At 36.5% G+C, this 19,667-nt stretch overlaps 1 protein-coding gene across 22 annotated transcripts in view; it reads left to right on the top strand.

The window, feature by feature from the left end:
• Positions 1-19,667, top strand: part of RALGAPA1 (Ral GTPase activating protein catalytic subunit alpha 1) — a 289,470-nt gene that overhangs the window by 154,268 nt on the left and 115,535 nt on the right. For all 22 annotated transcript variants that reach the window (XR_013521150.1, XR_013521153.1, XR_013521148.1 and 19 more), the window contains 4 exons: positions 11,395-11,453; positions 14,669-14,777; positions 16,072-16,182; positions 18,977-19,045. Coding sequence is in view for 13 of the 22 variants with exons in the window: in XM_078334789.1 (XP_078190915.1) it covers positions 11,395-11,453; positions 14,669-14,777; positions 16,072-16,182; positions 18,977-19,045 (348 nt within the window). In the remaining 9 variants the exon portion in view is untranslated. The remainder of the gene's footprint in view (positions 1-11,394; positions 11,454-14,668; positions 14,778-16,071; positions 16,183-18,976; positions 19,046-19,667) is intronic.

Genomic DNA, 19,667 nt, shown 5'->3' with positions numbered 1-19,667 from the left:
GGCACTCGACCCCTACGGAGGTACTCTGCCATTGCTGATGCAGCCTGCCGTTGCCAAGGCAACCCGCCATAACAGAGAGAGTCAGCCACTACAGAGGCGGGCCACCATCACCACAGCAGCTCTAACCACACCCATATAAACAGGACTACAGGGAATTACACACGGCAGCAGGGCACAGCCCACGACAGTAGGGCGGAGCCGATGGCAAAAGGGCAGAGCCCACAACAGCTCAGCATAGCCACTATAGGCAGGCAGTGATTAGACTGCCTCCTTGCTGGGCAGGACAGTGCAACGGATACTCATAAATAAAGCCCTAACTCCCCGGGACAGAGCACCTGAGGAAAAAAAGGGGCTTTATGAGTTCTGCTGCTGCAGACTTAAACGTACCTGCCTAGCAGCCCTGAATGAACAACAGAGCTCACGGCTCACCACTTGAACTCCTATAAAGTACAGACTGTCTCCTCAAGTATAAAGTACAGACAGTCCTCAAGCAGCTCCCTGACCCCTGTATATCCAAAGAGTTGCCTAACAAAGGACTGATCAGACTGACATTTGGTGGGCATCATTCAGGGAAAAAGATAGCAGAAGAAGAAACTGGTAGCAACCCCCACGGTTCTGCAGCTGCTACAGGTGTACCCCAGGCAAGCAGGGCCTAGAGCGGACCTCAGCAGTCCTAAAGCAGAGGGGCCAGACTGCTAGAAGGAAAACTAAGAAACAGAAATACTTCATCATCAACAATCTGGGTGTCCACTCAGAGACCCAATCGGAAAATCAGCAACTACTCAGACGACAGGTGGATAAATCCACAAAGATGGGAAGAAACTACTGCAAAAAGGAGGAAAACACCAGAAACCAGAACACCTCGCCTCCTACAAGGGACCACAACTCCTCACCAGCAAGGGAACAAAGCTGGACGGAGAATGAGTGTGATGAAATGACAGAATCAGACTTCAGAAGGTGGGTAATGAGAAACTTCCATGACCTAAAAGAACATGTTTTAACTCAATGCAAAGAAACTAAGAACCTTGAAAAAAGACGTGAAATGATAACGAGAATGGACAACTTAGAGAGGAATATGAGTGAATTGGAGGAGCTGAAAAACACAACACAAAAGCTTTGCGAAGCATGCACAAGTTTCAACAGCCGAATTGACCAAGCAGAAGAAAGGATATCAGAAGTTGAAGATCAACTTAATGAAATAAAATGAGAAGCCAAGATTAGAGAAAAAAGCGCAAAAAGGCATGAACAAAGTCTCCAAGAAATGTGGGACTATGTGAAGAGACCTAATCTACATTTGATAGGTGTACCTGAATGTGATAAAGAGAATGAATCCAAGCTGGAAAATACTCTTCAGGATATCATCCAGGAAAATTTCCCCAACCTAGCAAGGCAGGCCAATATTCAAGTCCAGGAATATCTAAAGATATTCCTCAAGAAGAGCAACCCCAAGGGACATAATCTTCAGATTCACCAGGGTTGAAATGAAGGAGAAAATGCTAAGGGAAGCCAGAGAGAAAGATCGGGTCACCCACAAAGGGAAGCCCACCAAACTCACAGCAGATCTCTTGGCAGAAACCCTACAAGCCAGAAGAGAGTGGGGCCAATATTCAGCATCCTTAAAGAAAAGAACTTTCAACCCAGAATTTCATATCCAGCCAAACTGAGCTTCAGAAGTGAAGGAAAAATAAAATCCTTTGCAAACAAGCAAGTACTCAGAGATTTTGTCACCACCAGGCCTGCTCTACAAGAGCTCCTGAAAGAGGCTACACATAGAAAGGAACAACCAGTACCAGCCACTCCAGAAACATACCAAGTGCTAAAGAGCATCAACAAAATGAAGAATCTGCATCAACTAATGGGCAAAACAGCCAGCTAGCATCAAAATGGCAGTATCAAATTCACACATAACAATATTAACCCTAAATGTAAATGGGCTAAATGCACCAATCAAAAGACACAGACTAGCAAATTGGATAAAAAGCCAAAACCCATTGGTGTGCTGTATCCAGGAAACCCATCTCACATGCAAGGATACACAAAGGCTCAAAATAAAGGGATGGAGGAAGATTTACCAAGCAAATGGAGAGCAAAAAAAAGCAGGAGTTGCAATTCTCGTCTCTGATAAAATAGACTTTAGAGCAACAAAGATCAAAAGAGACAAAGGAGAACATTACATAATGGTAAAAGGATCGATACAACAAGAAGAGCTAACAATTCTAAATATATATGGACCCAATACAGGAGCACCCAGATATATAGGGCAAGTTCTTAATGACTTACAAAGAGACTTAGACTCCCACACAATAATAGTGGGAGACTTTAACACTCCACTGTCAGTATTAGACAGATCAACCAGACAGAAAATCAACAAGGATATCCAGGGCTTGAACTCAGACCTGGAACAAGCAAACCTGATAGACATTTACAGAACTCTCCACCCCAAATCCACAGAATATACATACTTCTCAGTACCACATCACACCTACTCTAAAATTGACCACATAATTGGAAGTAAATCACTCCTCAGCAAATGCAAAAGAACGGAAATCATAACAAACAGTCTCTCAGACCATAGTATAATCAAGTTAGAACTCAGAATTCATAAACTAACTCAGAACCACACAGCTTCATGGAAACTGAACAACTGGCTCTTGAATATTGACTGGATAAACAATGAAAAATGAAGGCAGAAATAAAGAAGTTCTTTGAAACCAACGAGAACGAGGACACAACATACCAGAATCTCTGGGACACAATTAAAGCAGTCTCTAGGGGAAAATATATAGCAATAAGTGCCCACATGAGAAGCAAGGAGAGATCCAAAATTGACACCCTATCATCAAAATTGAAAGATCTGGAGGAGCAAGATCAAAAAAACTCAAAACCTAGCAGAAGACAAGAAATAACTAAGATCAGAGCAGAACTAAAGGAGATGGAGACACAAAAAACCCTTCAAAAAAATTAGTAAATCCAAGAGCTGGTTTTTCGAAAAGATCAACAAAATAGACCAGTAGCCAGCTTGATAAAAAAGAAAAGAGAGAATAACCAAATAGATGCAATAAGAAATTATAAAGGGGAAATCACCAGAGATTCCACAGAAATTCAAGCAATCATCAGAGAATATTGCAAATAACTCTATGCACATAAACTAGTAAACCTGGAAGAAATGGATAAATTCCTGGGCACGTATGTCCTCCCAAGGCTAACCCAGGAGGAAGCCAAAACTATGAATAGACCAATAACAAGGTCTGAAGTTGAGGCAGCAATTAAGAGCCTATCACACAAAAAAAGCCCAGGTCCAGATGGGTTCACAGCGGAATTCTACCAGACACACAAAGAGGAACTGTTACCATTCCTTCTGAAACTATTCCAAATAATCCAAAAAGAGGGAATCTTTCCCAGATTATTTTATGAGACCAAGATCATCCTGATAACCAAAACCGGGCAGAAACACAACAAGAAAAGAAAACTTCAGGCCAATATCCATGATGAACATAGATGCAAAAATCTTCAATAAAATATTGGCAAGCCGATTGCAACAGCACATCAAAAAGCTATCCACCATGATCAAATAGGATTCATCCTGGGGATGCAAGGCTGGTTCAACATACGCAAGTCTATAAGCGTAATTCACCACATAAACAGAACGAAAAACAAAAACCACATGATTATCTCAGTTGACACAGAGAAGGCCTTTGACAAAATTCAATAGCCCTTTATGCTAAAAACTCTCAATAAACTCGGTATCGATGGAACGTATCTCAAAGTAATAAAAGCTATTTATGACAAACCAACAGCCAATATCATACTGAATGGGCAAAAACTGGAAGCATTCCCTTTGAAATCTGGCACTAGACAAGGATGCCCTCTCTCACCACTCCTATTCAATATAGTACTGGAAGTTCTAGCCAGAGCAATCAGGCAAGAAAAAGAAATAAAGGGTATTCAAATAGGAAAGGTGGAAGCCAAATTGTCTCTATTTGCAGATGACATGATAGTATACCTAGAAGACCCTATCGTCTCAGCCCAAAATCTCCTGAAACTGATAAGCAACTTCAGCAAAGTCTCAGGATACAAAATCAATGTGCAAAAATCACAAGCATTCCTATACACAAATAACAAACTTAAAGAGAGCCAAATCAAGAGCAAACTGCCATTCACAATTGCCACAAAGAGAATAAAATACCTAGGAATACAACTCACAAGGAACATGAGAGACCTCTTCAAGGAGAACTACAAACTACTGCTCAACAAAATAAGAGAGGACACAAAAAGATGGAGAAACATTCCATGTTCATGGTTAGAAAGAATAAATATTGTGAAAATGGCCATACTGCCCAAAGTAATTTACAGACTCAATGCTTGAGCTTCATATGGAACGCAAAGAGAGCACGCATAGCTAAGTCATTTCTAAGCAAAAAGAACACAGCAGGAGGCATCGCACTACGGACTTCAAACTATACTACAAGGCTACAGTAATCAAAACAGCATGGTACTGTTACCAAAACAGAGATATAGACCAATGGAACAGAACAGAGGCATCGGAGTCAACACAACATATCTACAACCATACAATCTTTGATAAACCAGACAAAAACAAGCAATGGGGAAAGGATTCCCTGTTTAATAAATGGTGTTGTGAAAACTGGCTAGCCATGTGCAGAAAGCAGAAACTGGACCCCTTCCTGACACCTTACACTAAAATTAACTCCAGATGGATTAAAGACTTAAACATGAGACCTGGCACCATAAAAACCCTAGACAAAATCTAGGCAAACCCATTCAGGACATAGGAGTAGGCAAGGACTTCATGACCGAAACACCAAAAGCATTTGCAGCAAAAGCCGAAATAGACAAATGGGACCTAATGAAACTCCACAGCTTCTGCACAGCAAAAGAAACAGTCACTAGAGTGAATCGGCAACCAACAGAATGGGAAAAAATTTTTGCAGTTCACCCATCTGACAAAGGGCTGATATCCAGAATTTACAAAGAACTAAAACAGATTTACAAGAAAAAAAGAAGCCCATTCAAAAATGGGCAAAGGATATGAACAGACACTTTATAAAAGATGACATACATGAGGCCAACAAACATATGATAAAATGCTCATCATCACTGGTCATCAGAGAAATGCAAATCAAAACTACATTGAGATACCATCTCATGCCAGTTAGAATGGCAATCATTAAAAAATCTGGAGACAACAGATGCTGGAGAGGATGTGGAGAAATAGGAACACTTCTACACTGCTGGTGGGAGTGTAAATTAGTTCAACCATTGTGGAAGACAGTGTGGCGATTCCTCAAGGACCTAGAAATAGAAATTCCATTTGACCCAGCAATCCCATTACTGGGTATATCTCCAAAGGACTATAAATCGTTCTATTACAAGGACACATGCACATGAATGTTCATTGCAGCACTGTTTATAATAGCAAAGACCTGGAACCAACCCAAATGCCCATCAATGATAGCCTGGACTGGGAAAATGTGGCACATGCACACCATGGAATATTATGCAGCAATCAAGAACCATGAGTTCGTGTCCTTTGTAGGGACATGGATGAATCTGGAGAACATCATTCTCAGCAAACTGACACAAGAACAGAAAATGAAATACCGCATATTCTCACTCATAGGCAGGTGATGAACAATGAGAACACATGGACACAGGGAGGGGAGCACTACACACTGGGGTCTATTGGGGGGAATAGGGGAGAGACAGTGCAGGGGTAGCTAGGGAGGGATAGCCTGGGGAGAAATGTCAGATGTGGGTGAAGGGGAGGAAGACAGCAAATCACACTGCCACGTGTGTACCTATGCAACTATCTTGCATGTTCTGCACATGTACCCCAAAACCTAAAAAAAAAAAAAACTGCTTTAGAGCCAGGCGCAATAGCTCACGCCTGTAATCCCAGCCCTCTGGGAGACCTAGGCGGGTGGATCACGAGGTCAAGAGATCGAGACCATCCTGGTCCACACGATGAAACCCCACCTCTACTAAAAAAACAAAAAAAATTAGCCACGCGTGGTGGCAGGCACCTGTGGTGACAGGTACTCAGGAGTCTGAGATGGAAGAATCACTTGAAACCAGGAGGCAGAGGTTGCAGTGAGCTGAGATCGTGCCACTGCACTCCAGCCTGGTGACAGAGCAAGACTCCATCTCAAAAAAGAAATAAACTGCTTTAGCACCTTTTTCTTGTTATTGAACCTACTCACATGTCTACCTCTTAGGATTCATTCACTCACTGAACACTTATTGAAATATCCCATGAACCAGATAGTGTGCTGCTAATGTAAAGCTTCTAAGATTGAGATGGTAAACTAAACCTACACATTAGACTCTCTCCCTCTCCCAGTTTTTCAGTGTGATGAGTCAAGCATAGTAATGGAAAATTCTATGGCATTGGGGTGGAGATCCTGTGTACCTGAAGCATTAAGGGGCTTAAACAGTAGTTGGGCAAAATTAATGTGACTATACAGTTTCCAGTGGAACCTACCACAGATATTAATCCTTTAAAAAAAAAGAAAGAAAGAAATTATGTCCAGTTAGGAGCAGACATGCCACATGACCCTTGTTAATAAGTCTTTAAAGATTTTTCTGGTAGAAAAGCAGTTAGTGCTCTGAGCCCAGCAAGGTACCTGTTGGTAAATAATTCCTTCAGTAAGTTCTTGACCTGTCTTTTACCGAGACCTTCCTTACTTAACTGAATGGCTGTACATTATAAATTCCCAAGGGTTTAACAGACCTGAGAAGTTGTGCTTGTCACAGTAATTTCCAAATGGTCTTTGTATTTGACCTTAATTGGTCCCTAGAATTAGAAGTTGAGAGAGAGGAGACATAGCTCCTCAGGGACTAAGCCAATAGTTTTTTTTTTGTTGTTTGTTTATTTTTTAACTGGCTTTTTCTGAAGTTTAAAAAAAAATCCAGTTTATGTTAGGAGTGTTGCATACACTTTCTGTAGCATCAGAATTTCTCTTTGTAATGTTTATCATACTTGTAATTAATTGTTCAATGTCTGACTTCTACTTTAGACAGATATACATCACAAGGTCTTACTTTTTGCTGTATCATCATATCCTAAAATACTGCTTGACACCTAGTATATACTTAGAAATCATTTGTTAGGCTGGACATGGTGGCTCATGCCTTTAATCCTAGTCAAGGTGGGTGGATTGCTTGAGTCCAGGAGTTCAAGACCAGTCTGGGCAACATACGGAGACATTGTCTCTACAAAAAATAAAAAAATTAGCTGGGCATGGTTGCACACACCTGTGGTCCCAGCTACTTGGGAGGGTGATGTGGGAAGATCACTTGAGCCATGATTGTGCAACCGCACTCCAACCTGCATGACAGAGCAAGACCTTGTCCCCTGCCCACCTGCCCCCCCCCAGAAAAAGGTAATCATTTGTTAAACAAGTGAACTTGACTTATATATAAAATCATAAGGGTCAATGCAAATTTGCAGTGACACTATAAAAACTATATAAATTGACCTTTGTGCCCTTCAAAGATGTAATAGCTATGGTTTCTTTCTTTTTTTTACTGTTCTGAAGGCACATCAGAAGCTATGGTTTCTTTTATTCAGGAGATTTTGAAGGGCAAAGATGAGTTGTAGTTTTAATTTGTTAATGTAGTTTTGAGTGAGTTAGGGGTTAGCCTCACTACTATATACTATCTGCATCTGCGTTTCAGAGCAGCCTTGTTCTCTGTTGGCCCTTATGTAGGTAGTAATGGCTGACATGATTTTTAAAAAAATCTCCAAAGTAAGAGAAAAATTTTTTTGTATGAAAAAAAAAATCTCCAAAATAAGAGCCAGTTCTAATAATATTGAAGAAAGAAAAAAAGTAATAACTTTTCTTAGTCAGACAATGAAGATTTAAAGGGAAAGTTACATGCCATGGTTATCATATTTGATTTTTACATTTCACCAAAACCAGATTCCATATACTCTAAACTACAGCCACATGGAGCTTACCGTGGTGCCTCTTGGTTTTATGCTTTCAAAAAACTATTTCCGGCCGGGCGCGGTGGCTCAAGCCTGTAATCCCAGCACTTTGGGAGGCCGAGGCGGGTGGATCACGAGGTCAACAGATTGAGACCATCCTGGTCAACATGGTGAAACCCCGCCTCTACTAAAAAGTACAAAAAATTAGCTGGGCATGGTGGTGCGTGCCTGTAATCCCAGCTACTCAGAAGGCTGAGGCAGGAGAATTGCCTGAACCCAGGAGGCGGAGGTTGCGGTGAGCCAAGGTTGCGCCATTGCACTCCAGCCTGGGTAACAAGAGCGAAACTCCATCTCAAAATAAAAAAAAAACCGCTAAAAAAAACTATTTCCTCCTACTGAAGTGTCCTATATAATTGCTTTCCTCTTTTTGCCTCTCTTTATTGCCCCAAACACATAGAATCAGAATTTCTGACTTTAGTTGTCTTTCAAAATCCTATTTATCTAAGAACCCTTTGTGAAGTCTTTTATGACTTCTGAGATGAGTTATTTGCTCACACAGAACTTTGTACTTAAGAGCTTGTTTGGTTTTTTGGTTCACTCATTTAACAGTGTTTAGTATAGTCACAGAATTGTTCAGCCATCATCACAGTCAATATTAGAACATTTTCATCATCACCAAAGAAACCCTCGTATACATCTTTCTACCCCAAACTGTTGGCAACAGATTTATGTTCTGTCTTTATGGATTTGCCTGCATATGTTATATTACTCGATTCTGTATTTTAGTTGTTTGTTTACAAATCTGTCTCTCTCTCTCTCTGTGGACTGTAAACTTCTTAGATAAGTATAGCATCTTAGCTAACTTCTTGTCTCCAGCCCTTAAGGCAGACTATATTACATAGAAAGCTTGCATACCTATCAGTTGGACTAAATGCTGAGTTTACAAAGTCCAAGGTTGATCCTCTCAAGGAACTTAGGTTGTATATCACTGATAAATGATTATTGAATGAATGTATGAATGATTTTTTTAAACCAATGAACAAAATTCTTAATCATCAAATATAATGGCATTCTTGTTCTCCTGAGCCACTGTAATATTTGACCCTGTTGATGTTTCTATCCTTTCTGAATGTCTCTCCATCTTTTGTTGCACAGATCTATCTTGATTTACTTCTTGCCTAAGTATCGTGACTTCTTAATAGACTATTTTTTTCTCTGCTTGCTAAACATACACGCACTTCAATATTTTACCCTTGTATTTCTTGTTTTCTCCCTTTTGAATATTTTATTCATTTACATAATTTTAACTAATATTTTAACTTGTCTCAAAATTCATTATCATACTTTACAAATTATTAAGGATGACTATTTCTCCCTTAGCTTTATTGAGATAAAATTGACAAAAATTGTGCATATCTAAGGTGTACAATATGTCTTGATACACATATACAGTGTGGTAAACATCAAGCTAGATAACATATTCATTACCTCACATGGTTACCTTTTTTTTGGTGGGGGGGCATAAGAGCAACCAAGATCTGTCTTAGTAGATTTCAAGTGTACAATACTGGTACCGTATTGTTAACTGTAGTCACCATGCTATTCATTAGGCTCCAGAATTTAGTCATTCTGCACATTTGAGACTTCATACCCTTTAACCAACATTTTCCTGTTTCACCCACTCCCTAGCCCATGCTAACTACCATTCTACTCACTCCTTCCAAGACTTCAACTTTTTATATTCCACATGTAGGTGAGAACATGCAGTATTTGTCTTTCCGTGCCTCACATATTTCACATATAATGTCATGTCCTCCAGGTTGATTCATATTGTCACAAATGACAAGATATTCTTTTTTTTTAAGGCTGAGTGGTATTCTATTGTATGTGTGTTGGTGTATGTGTGTGGGTGTGTCACATTTTCTTTATCCATTAGTCCTTCAAGGGACACTTAGGTTTTTTCCATATCTTGGCTGTTATAAATAATTCTGCAGTGAACATGGTAGTTAACTTATCTCTTTGACATACTAATTTCAGTTCCTTGGATATGTATATACCCAGAAGTGGATTGCTTTGGATTTTATGGACATTTTAATAATTTTGTAATCTATGGACACAGGATATGTTTCTATTTAATTCTGTCTTTTTCTCTTTCTTTCATCAGTGTTTTACAGTTTTTCACATGCAGATTTTTACCTCTTTTGTTAAATGTATTCCTAAGTATTTTGTTGTTTTCCATGCTATTGTTAAGTGGGATTATTTTCTTAATTTTTCATATAGTTCACAGCGTATAGAAACACAACTGATTTTTATGTTTTTGTTTCCTGCTACTCTGCTGACTTTATTGGTTCTAACCGTTTTTTGGTAGAGTCTGTAGGGTTTTTTTTTTAATTAGATTATGTCATCTGCAGACAGGGACAGTTTTAATTCTTCCTTTCCAAGGTGATGTCTTTTCTTTTATCTGCCTGATTGCTCTGGCTAGCACTTCCAATACTATGTTCAATAGAAGTGGCGAGAGTGGGCATCTTTATCTTGTTCCTAATCTTAAAGTTAAAACTTTCAGCTTTTTGCTGTTGATAATGATGTTAGCTGTAGGCTTATGTTGAGGTACATTCCTCTTATACCTCATTTGCTGAGTGTTTATCACGAAAAGATGTCGTATTTTTCATGCAAAAAAGTTTTGTATTTTATCATGAAAGGATATTCATATATACCTTTGAGCTATGTATTCTACTTAAATGCTTTTTCTTCACCTATTGAGATAATGTTTTTATCCTTTGTTCTGTTAATATGATGTATTGCTTTTATTGCCTTGTATATGTTGAACCATTCTTGCAGCACAGTGATAAATGCTACTTCATCATGGTATATGACCCTTTTAATGTTCTGATGAATTTTGGTTTGCTAGTATTTTATTGAGGATTTTTGTATTTATATTCACCAGGGATGTTGGCCTGTAATTTTTTTTTTTTTTTTTTTTGTAATGCCCTTGTCTGACTTTTGATGTCAGGATAATGCTGGCCTCTTGAAATGAGTTTTGAAGTGTCCTCTCATTATCAATATTTTGAAAATGTTTGAGAAGGATACTGCTCAAATTCTTCTTTAAATATTTATAGAATTCACTGGTGAAGCCATCTGGTTCTGACTTTTAATGATATTTCTCAAAATTTAAAAAATCTTCACACCTTTGAGCAATTAATTCTACTTTAATTATCTGCCTCTATCACTCTTCTAATAAGGAAGAAAGATTATTTTTTGAACATATACTTTTACCTATAAATTTCAGAAACTTTATTTAGCTACTTTTATAAATAGTATCGGATTCTTTATTGAAAGTGTGTACATGAGAAAAATGACTGTTCTAATAACCACTTAATAAATATTTGTAGAATGAATGAGTGAAATCGCAGACATTGCTGTTAACTATTTCCCCCTTATTTTAGGAACTTATAATCAAAACCGTATTAAGCTCGGCAAGAGATGAGCCCTCTGGTCCTGCACGGTAGGTTGGGTATTCTTACATTGAACATATATACTGTGTTTGGAATTTTAGAAGTTGACTGAATTATTATAGCAGCCCAGATTGTTTTAGATCCATTAAAGCCATTCTGAATTACAAGTTTAAGTTATTTGAATGATTAAGTACTCTTACTTTTTTTCATGATTTAAGTACTAACCTTTCTTGGTAAAAGAAAGGTTACCTTTCTTTAGTCACCTTTTTCAATAACTTCACTGTTTATCTCCAAAACGATGTTTTAATTTTATTTAAGTACATTTTATTGTTCAATTATACTTGTCATCGTCTTTATGCAGTACCTTGAAATGCAGTAGGTACCCAATAAATTTTTAAATTGAACTAAAAGAAAATATTTTATTATAGAAAGTAATGTATCTAAGAAAATAATTTAAATGTTTATAAATATTTGATCAAGATTTTAAAAAATAGAATATAAGTAATAGTTTTAGATTTTTTACTAAATGTCTTAAGCAATAAAAACTGACATTTTCTCTGTTTTACAAAATCTTTCCAAAAAATTTTGAGATTTAAATTAGCAGGTTGCTAGTAGCACACCATGTTCCTTCTCTTCCCCAAAATAACATTAAGTCGTGTTTTATATTTCTTGATGCTAATTCAAATAGTATTTCATTTGCCACAACATTAGTCTGTGCTACTATTACTCAGATGTGCATCTCTGCAAAGCTCCTGTTTTCCAATCATCTACACATTTTTTGACCCAAATTTCAAAAGGTACAGATCATGGCTCTGACCGTTTAGATTTTGATTCTAATTTAAATCTTTTTCCAATGAATAAAAATAATGTACAGTGAACTGTTTATTTAAATTAAGACATAGCTCCAGTTTAAAATAAATTTAATTGCATATTTTTCTCACTTACTAGCCAAGCTAACTAAAAGCAAATATTTTTGAGAAAATTGTTCTTTATGCTAATCCCAATTAAGTTTACAAGGGTTTTCGTATAAGTTTACAAGGATTTTCATATAATATTGTTTCATTTAATTCCCATCACAATTTTGAGAGTTTAAAGAATCACTTTCTTCTTCCAGTTTTGCTAGCCAGATATGGATACTTAGAAAGGTAACAGTAAGTCTCTAAGAATACATAGCTGTGGGGGGCAGGGGATGGAAGCAAGCTAGGTAGCATTTTTTAAAAGGCCTTTTAGAACAGAACCCAGGCACTGTTCTAAGTACCTTATATTTATTATCTCATTGCACTTTGTGATAACCTCTATGAGACAGGTATAATTTTCATCTATCTTTTAATAGAAAAGAAAACTAGAACCCAGGAAATTTCAATAACCTGCTCTATCATCTAGATATGACAGAACCCTGGCAGTTTGTCTTCAGAGTCTTATTAGTTTCACAACTAATAAGTGGCAATAACAAGTTTGGCCCTAGTGCTTAAAGACTACTTTAAAAAAAAAAAACATGATGCCTCTCAAGTGTAAGAATATGGAAGCCTGAAACATAGTTGCCTAGAGGTAGACCTGGGAATCATTAGCACAGCAACTCGTGTTATTGAGAGTATGGAAAAACCCCAGAAGTTGAACATAAGCATTGTTTCAACTTGTTTTTCTATACCTTTTTAGTATATCTTTTTTTTAGAAACTTATACCCCCAGGCCAGGCACAGTGGCTCACACCTGTAATCTCAGCACTTTGGGACCAAGGCGGGTAGATCACCTGTAATCTGAGCAGTTTGGGAGGCTAAGGTGGGTGGATCACCTGAGGTGAGGAATTAGAGACCACCCTGGCCAACATGGTGAAACTCCCACTCTACTAAAAATAAAAAAAATTAGCCAGGTGTAGTAGCATATGCTGATAGTCCTAGCTACTCAGGCGGGTGAGGCAGGAGAATTGCTTGAACCCAGGAGGTAGAGGTTGCAGCGAGCCGAGATCAGGCTACTACACTCCAGCCTGGGCAAGAAAGAATGAGAGACTCTGTCTGAAAAAAAAAAAAAAAGAAAACAAAACTTATACTCCCAGTCTGAGCAGGAGCAGAGAGTTGAGCTATATGCTGGGAATAATCTAGATTATTTTGATATCTTGTGGATGGGGGTGTAAGAAACTCTACATGCAAGAAAGACTTCCTCTTCTTTCTTACCTTCTCTTGTTACAAAAAAAATTGTTAAACATTTGTACTCCCAGTCTCTGCCTTTAGTTAGCTGCATCCAAGGAAAGCTTTACTTCACTTGAGAGTTTATGGTTGCTTTAGGATTATAGATGTTTCCATAGCTAAACCTGAAACTTGGTTATTTAGTGCTACAAGTACTACCTAGGATTTATGGGTCAACAACAGTAGGGAAAAAATAAAGTAGTAGACTTCATCTAGAAGACTTTCAGGTAATTTTGATAGTAAACAGTTTGGTAGCTTCAACACTGTAGCTTGAAAGAAGAGACTTAAGAACTTCTGATCTTCCATGTTAAGGAGGAAAAATCTGCATTGAATTTTTCTGAAGTTTAGCATTCCACTGAATTCAAGAATATCGGTATTGGGACATGGCACATATAACAGGATGCTAGAAGGAGGTGACTTTTTATACTAGTACTATTATACACTTTATCAGAAGGCTAAACTTGAACATACTAATAGAATCCTTACCGATTCTAATAATTAAATAACTCTCTTCAAGCTGACACCAAGCTGAAATTATATTGCTGCAGAAATGAAGCCTTATAATCCATTGGGAAAAAGGATAAAAATCCTACAAGTTCTGCTTCTGTTGGATTTTTAAATAAATTACATAAATTTTATGTTCTCAATTTTTTAAAACTTAAGTTTGCTGTTAAATGTAAAAGATAAAAAAATATTTAATGTATTCCATCAGCTTCATGTTTTTACTTAAGTTCATTGTGCTGTTGTCAGTCAATAAAATTACACTTTCCCCATTTTGAAAGCAGGTTACAGTTTGCTTGTGAAGTTTTATAGCAATGTCAGTCTGTTAACATGGATTTTTAAAGAACATGTGTGGTATCCCAGCCTGTAGCCTTGGTAGTAAATTGTAATAGAAAATTAGGCTCAGGAGTTTGGAATTGTACTCTCTTTATACTTTCTCTTCTTTGCTTACCAGTTAATGTTTAGAGTAACAAATTCATTAATTCACTTAAAATAGCATGTTTTATTCTGGGTCAGTTGATTGTGGGTCGTGTTTGTGGTGGTGGCCTCATTTTATGTAACCGTTGTTTGTCTTTTTTGCAGGTGTGTAGCACTTTGCAGTTTAGGTATCTGGATTTGTGAAGAACTAGTCCATGAGTCTCATCATCCTCAAATTAAGGAAGCTCTGAATGTGATTTGTGTTTCCTTAAAGGTAAATAAAACTGGTTGGTGAAATATGTTAAGATAGTAGAGAATGCATGTTTATTTTTTCTCCAAATATTAATTATATCTTATATAACATTTAATAAATGTTTTCATTACTTTATTCTATTATTTTCTTGATCCTGACTCTTTCCTTAAAAATTGTTCTATTTCTTGAATTTAGGGTATCTTTATGGTGACCCATTTTATCTCAACTTTTTATGTATTTGGCTTTCCCCTAAGCTATACATGGTAGACTTCTAAAAAAGGAAACCTACCATTTAAAACATATAGGGTTTTTCTGGTTTTTTTTTAAAACTAGTATTTAGTAACTTACTATTCTTTTATCTTTAATACCACTCCCTGAACTCTTGAGCTGTTCAGTTTTTTTGCTTTATCTTTTCAAGTGCCTTCTTTGTAGACAGAACAAGATTTTGTCAGTAGCAATAATGTAATTATTTGGAGAGTGAATGAGTAAATGAGTACTTTTTGTTTATGAAAGGATGCATGAAAGTTTTAATACTTGTAAATAAGTGTAAAGATATAAAGTAGCTAATATATATTTTTAAATAATAGTTACTTGACAGATATTTCTAAATATATACTATGAGGCACGTTGCTAGACAGAGTGAGGGATAATAATTGGAAAAAATTGTAAATACTAGTTTCAAGATATTAATAATAGCTGAAAAAGATTGAAATGAGAATAATAAAACATAAAAACCTGAGAGTACTAAATGGATATATAATATAAACTGAGTTAATAATATAAACTGCTGATTGAGTTTAGAAGAAACAGAAACCACTTTGGCTTAGTTATCAGAGAAGACTGTAAAAGAGGAGACACATTGGGGTTTGAAGTGTGGGTGAAATTTGGACATAGAGAAGCATAAAAAGTTTTGTCTTTCTGCCATTGGGGAGTCATCTGAGTTTTAAACATAATGTCAGGATCAGAACAGTGCTATAGAAGATTAATTTGGAAGTGTGGTGAATCATAGATTGGAATGGGGCAAAGATTGATAATTGCTAACAAGAATAGTGGTTTAGAGGCCATTGCATAAATCCGTATGAGAAAATGCAACAAAACCTAAATGAGGACAAACATTACAAAGGAAAATTAAAGTTGTATGTGTCTTTGGAATGTGTTGTGATTTTTTTTTTTATTTTGCAGCTGGAGATTTACCTTAATCACTTACAAATGTAGGATGACACAAAATGTATGACATGTAAAATTTTTCAGCAAATAATACGTTGATGAGAAGTTCACCAAGAAAATTTTTATAACAATTTTTTTATTATTGCAGTTTACTAATAAAACGGTAGCCCACGTAGCTTGTAACATGCTTCACATGCTGGTTCATTATGTGCCTAGACTTCAGATTTACCAGCCTGATTCTCCCTTGAAAATCATACAAGTAAGTAATTTTTCATTTACTTATTATGAACTTATTAAAAATTTTTTTAATTTGGATACTTTGAATTGTAAAAATATTTAATAGTTTTAATTTTCTTTTGCATAGCTAAATAATGGCTATCCATGTTTTTTGTGGTATCAAAGTTCATGATAGTTTTCTTGTCTTTTATGTTGGAAGATTGTATTCCTGGTTTTGGACAAAGTAAAAGCACTAGAAACAATTTATTAGGCCAAGCCCGTTGACTTATGCCTGTAATTCAGGCACATCGGGAGACTGAGTTGGAAGCATTGCTTGAGGCCAGGAGTTTGAGACCAGTTTAGATAAAATAGCAGGACCCTGTCTCAACAAACAGTCAAGCAAAAAACAATTTATCAGTTGTAGTGAATATTAAATGCTATGTATAAACTTATGTCATCATCTTTATAAACATATATGCTGCTTCATTCCCACTTCATTCCCTCTTAAGTGTGGAAAACATAACTGTTGTTCCATTTACCAAGATCAGAACATTATTTTTTTTCTTTTCTCTTTAACCAATAATTTGTGAATTTTTGTTCTTTTTAAATCAGTGTCTCCTGTGCTTCCTACAACACCTGACGTATTTCAGTCCTTCATTATTTCCTTCTTGAGATACTGCTATAGCCTTCTTCTGGTTTGTGTGGTCTTGCTCTTCAAGTCATCATTCACATTTACATGACTCTTATCATATCACTTACCCTCCCCAAAAAATCTCTGATTTTCCTTTGACTATAAAATAAAGCCCATATTCTTTAGCTCTGAATTCAAAGCCTCCAGAGGAGAACCCAACTATTTTTTTTTAAGAATTATGTACTGATTCCTTGAAATGCCATGTTGTTCAGGCAACTGAGTCTGTTTATCATTATTTAAACATACCCCTCGCTTTCTACCTCCTGTCTGAAATGCTTTGCTTCTCTTGTCTAGTGCCCTCATCTTTCACTGGTTGTCTTAAATACCATCTCCTCAAAAAATAAAAATTCCTGCCCAGCACAGTGGCTCACACCTGTAATCCCAGCACTTTGGGAGGCAAAGGCAAGTGGATCACAAGGTCAGGATTTCAAGACCAGCCTGACCAACATGGTGAAACCCTGTCTCTACTAGAAATACAAAAATTAGCCGGGCATGGTGGCCCGTGCCTGTAATCCCAGCTGCTCAGGAGGTTGAGGCAGGGGAATCACTTGAACCTGGGAGGCAGAGGTTGCAGTAAGCTGAGATTGCACCATTGCACTCCAGCCTGGGTGACCAAGCAAGTCTTTGTCTCAAAAAAAAAAAAATCACGCTCCCTAATTGTAATCACTCTTCCTGTCTTTGTAACATTTTTAGGAAAGATGAAAACTAATATTTATTAAACACCTACCATATATCAGTCACATTTTCTTATAAAACTCATTTAATTCTTGGAAGTTTTTTGAGATAGGTATTCCCTTCCCTGTTCCCAGTCCCCCTCCTTATTTAAGATGAGAGAACTGAGGATTTAATAACTAAATAACAGTCACAAGTTGAGAGACTAAGGACTCAGACCCAAGTCTATAAGATTCTAAAGTCCATGCTTTTCCCACTCAGTCATCTTGCCAGCCTCTATTACAGCACTGAATGTAGTGAGTAAGTATTGCACTAGTGAGTAAAGCCTTTTCTGTATAAGGTATATTTCGAGGAATTTTTCTACTTACTGCATTGAGGCAATAATTTCTAAAAATATAATAGCATACAATACAGCTAAAATAAAAATGCAATAAATATATACCTATACATTTTTAACATGTACAAAAAAAAATTAAATGAGACTAAATGATTTCTAGGGTAAATGATAACACCATATATGAATATTTTACCTTTTAATAATGTCTTTTTCATTTACTTTGTATTCCATACTTTATATTTATTCAAATAATATTTAGTGTATAATGTATGTTAATTTTAAAAGCCACATTTGACTGGGCACGGTGACTCACACCTTTAATCCCAGCTCTTTGGGAGGCCGAGGTGGGAAGATCACTTGAGGTCAGGAGTTCAAGACCAGCCTGGCCTGAATTTTGCCTGGCCAACATGGCAAAACCCCATTTCTACTAAAAATACCAAAATTAGCCTAGCCTGGTGGTTCACACCTGTAATCCCAGCTACTCGGGAGGCTGAGGCAGGAGAATCACTTGAACCTACAGCCAAGATTACTCCATTGCACTCCAACCTGGGTGGCAGAGTGAGACTCCATCTCAAAAAAATAAATAAATGGAAATAAACAAAAAGTCACCAAAAAAGGCTTATATTTGCATATATATATTTAAACAAAAGGCCTGGAAAGGCAGTAGAGTAGATTTCTTCAGGACATAGGATTACAGTGGTTTTTTTGTTGTTTTGAGACAGAGTCTCTGTCACCCAGGCTCTCAAAGCAGGTATGAGCCACCGTGCCCAGCCTATCATGGTTTTTATTAGTCTTTTTCTTATCTATATCTTTTAATTTTTCTATAATGAACATATATTTTCTCTATGTTTATACATATTGATTTACCCCTTTAATTGGGAAGAAACCCATTTATGGTTGACAGAATATATTTATAATTTTAGTTCTGTGCATGAGGATTGTAAATAATTGATAGTTAAGCGTACTTGAAAAACTTACCTATTAAATGTTACTTTGAAAAAACATTGTTAATGTGTTTAGGATAAATTTACAGCAATAGGTTTTGAATCACTTTAGCTTTAACAATTAAGTTTTAGGATGTACCACTAATTTGACATATATAGAGCTCATTTTTAAAAATTTTCTTTTCACTTACAGATTCTAATAGCTACTATTACTCATCTTTTACCTAGTACCGAAGCTTCATCTTATGAAATGGACAAGAGGGTAATTTAAATTTTGTTTGATGTTTAGTATGTGGTTATTTAATAAAATACTTGTGTTTCAAAATTTTAAAGGTATATATATTTACTTGGTAAAAATTCATTTTGTATTCAGAATCAACTATAGTGTGAAATATGTCTTTCTGTTATTAAAGTATGATTAAATTATGTTTTGGTTCACATTTCATGGCCATTTGATAAAGTCTTTGTCTCAAGATTGTAAGGAACCTTAGAGGACATTCTGTCTACTTCTAACTATTTCACTACATTCTGCCAAATTGTGTTCTTATCTATGCCTGAAGATTATTAATTCTGAGGAATTAATCACCTCTAAAGGCAGCCACTTGTTTCTATATAGATAAAAAATAAAGATACCCTATATAGAGATATGTCACTTAAAAGAAGACATTTCCTCTGTCTGCCAGAATGTTCTGCTAGGTAACATTTACCTCAGTAAATTCATTATAATGGTTCTTTAATGTTTTCAGATATTGTATTTACCAGTTCTAGAGTTTCTTTTCGTTTTGTTTTTGTTTTGAAGTTTCCATATCTTACCTGAAATTCTGCATTTCTTCATCAATTATGTACATCTTCTCTTATAAATTCTTTAACATATTTGTAATAAT

The sequence above is a fragment of the Callithrix jacchus genome, chromosome 8 (genome assembly GCF_049354715.1).
Source record: "Callithrix jacchus isolate 240 chromosome 8, calJac240_pri, whole genome shotgun sequence".
NCBI classification, from domain to species: domain Eukaryota; kingdom Metazoa; phylum Chordata; class Mammalia; order Primates; family Cebidae; genus Callithrix; species Callithrix jacchus.
This window is presented reverse-complemented; position numbering and strand designations above follow the sequence as displayed.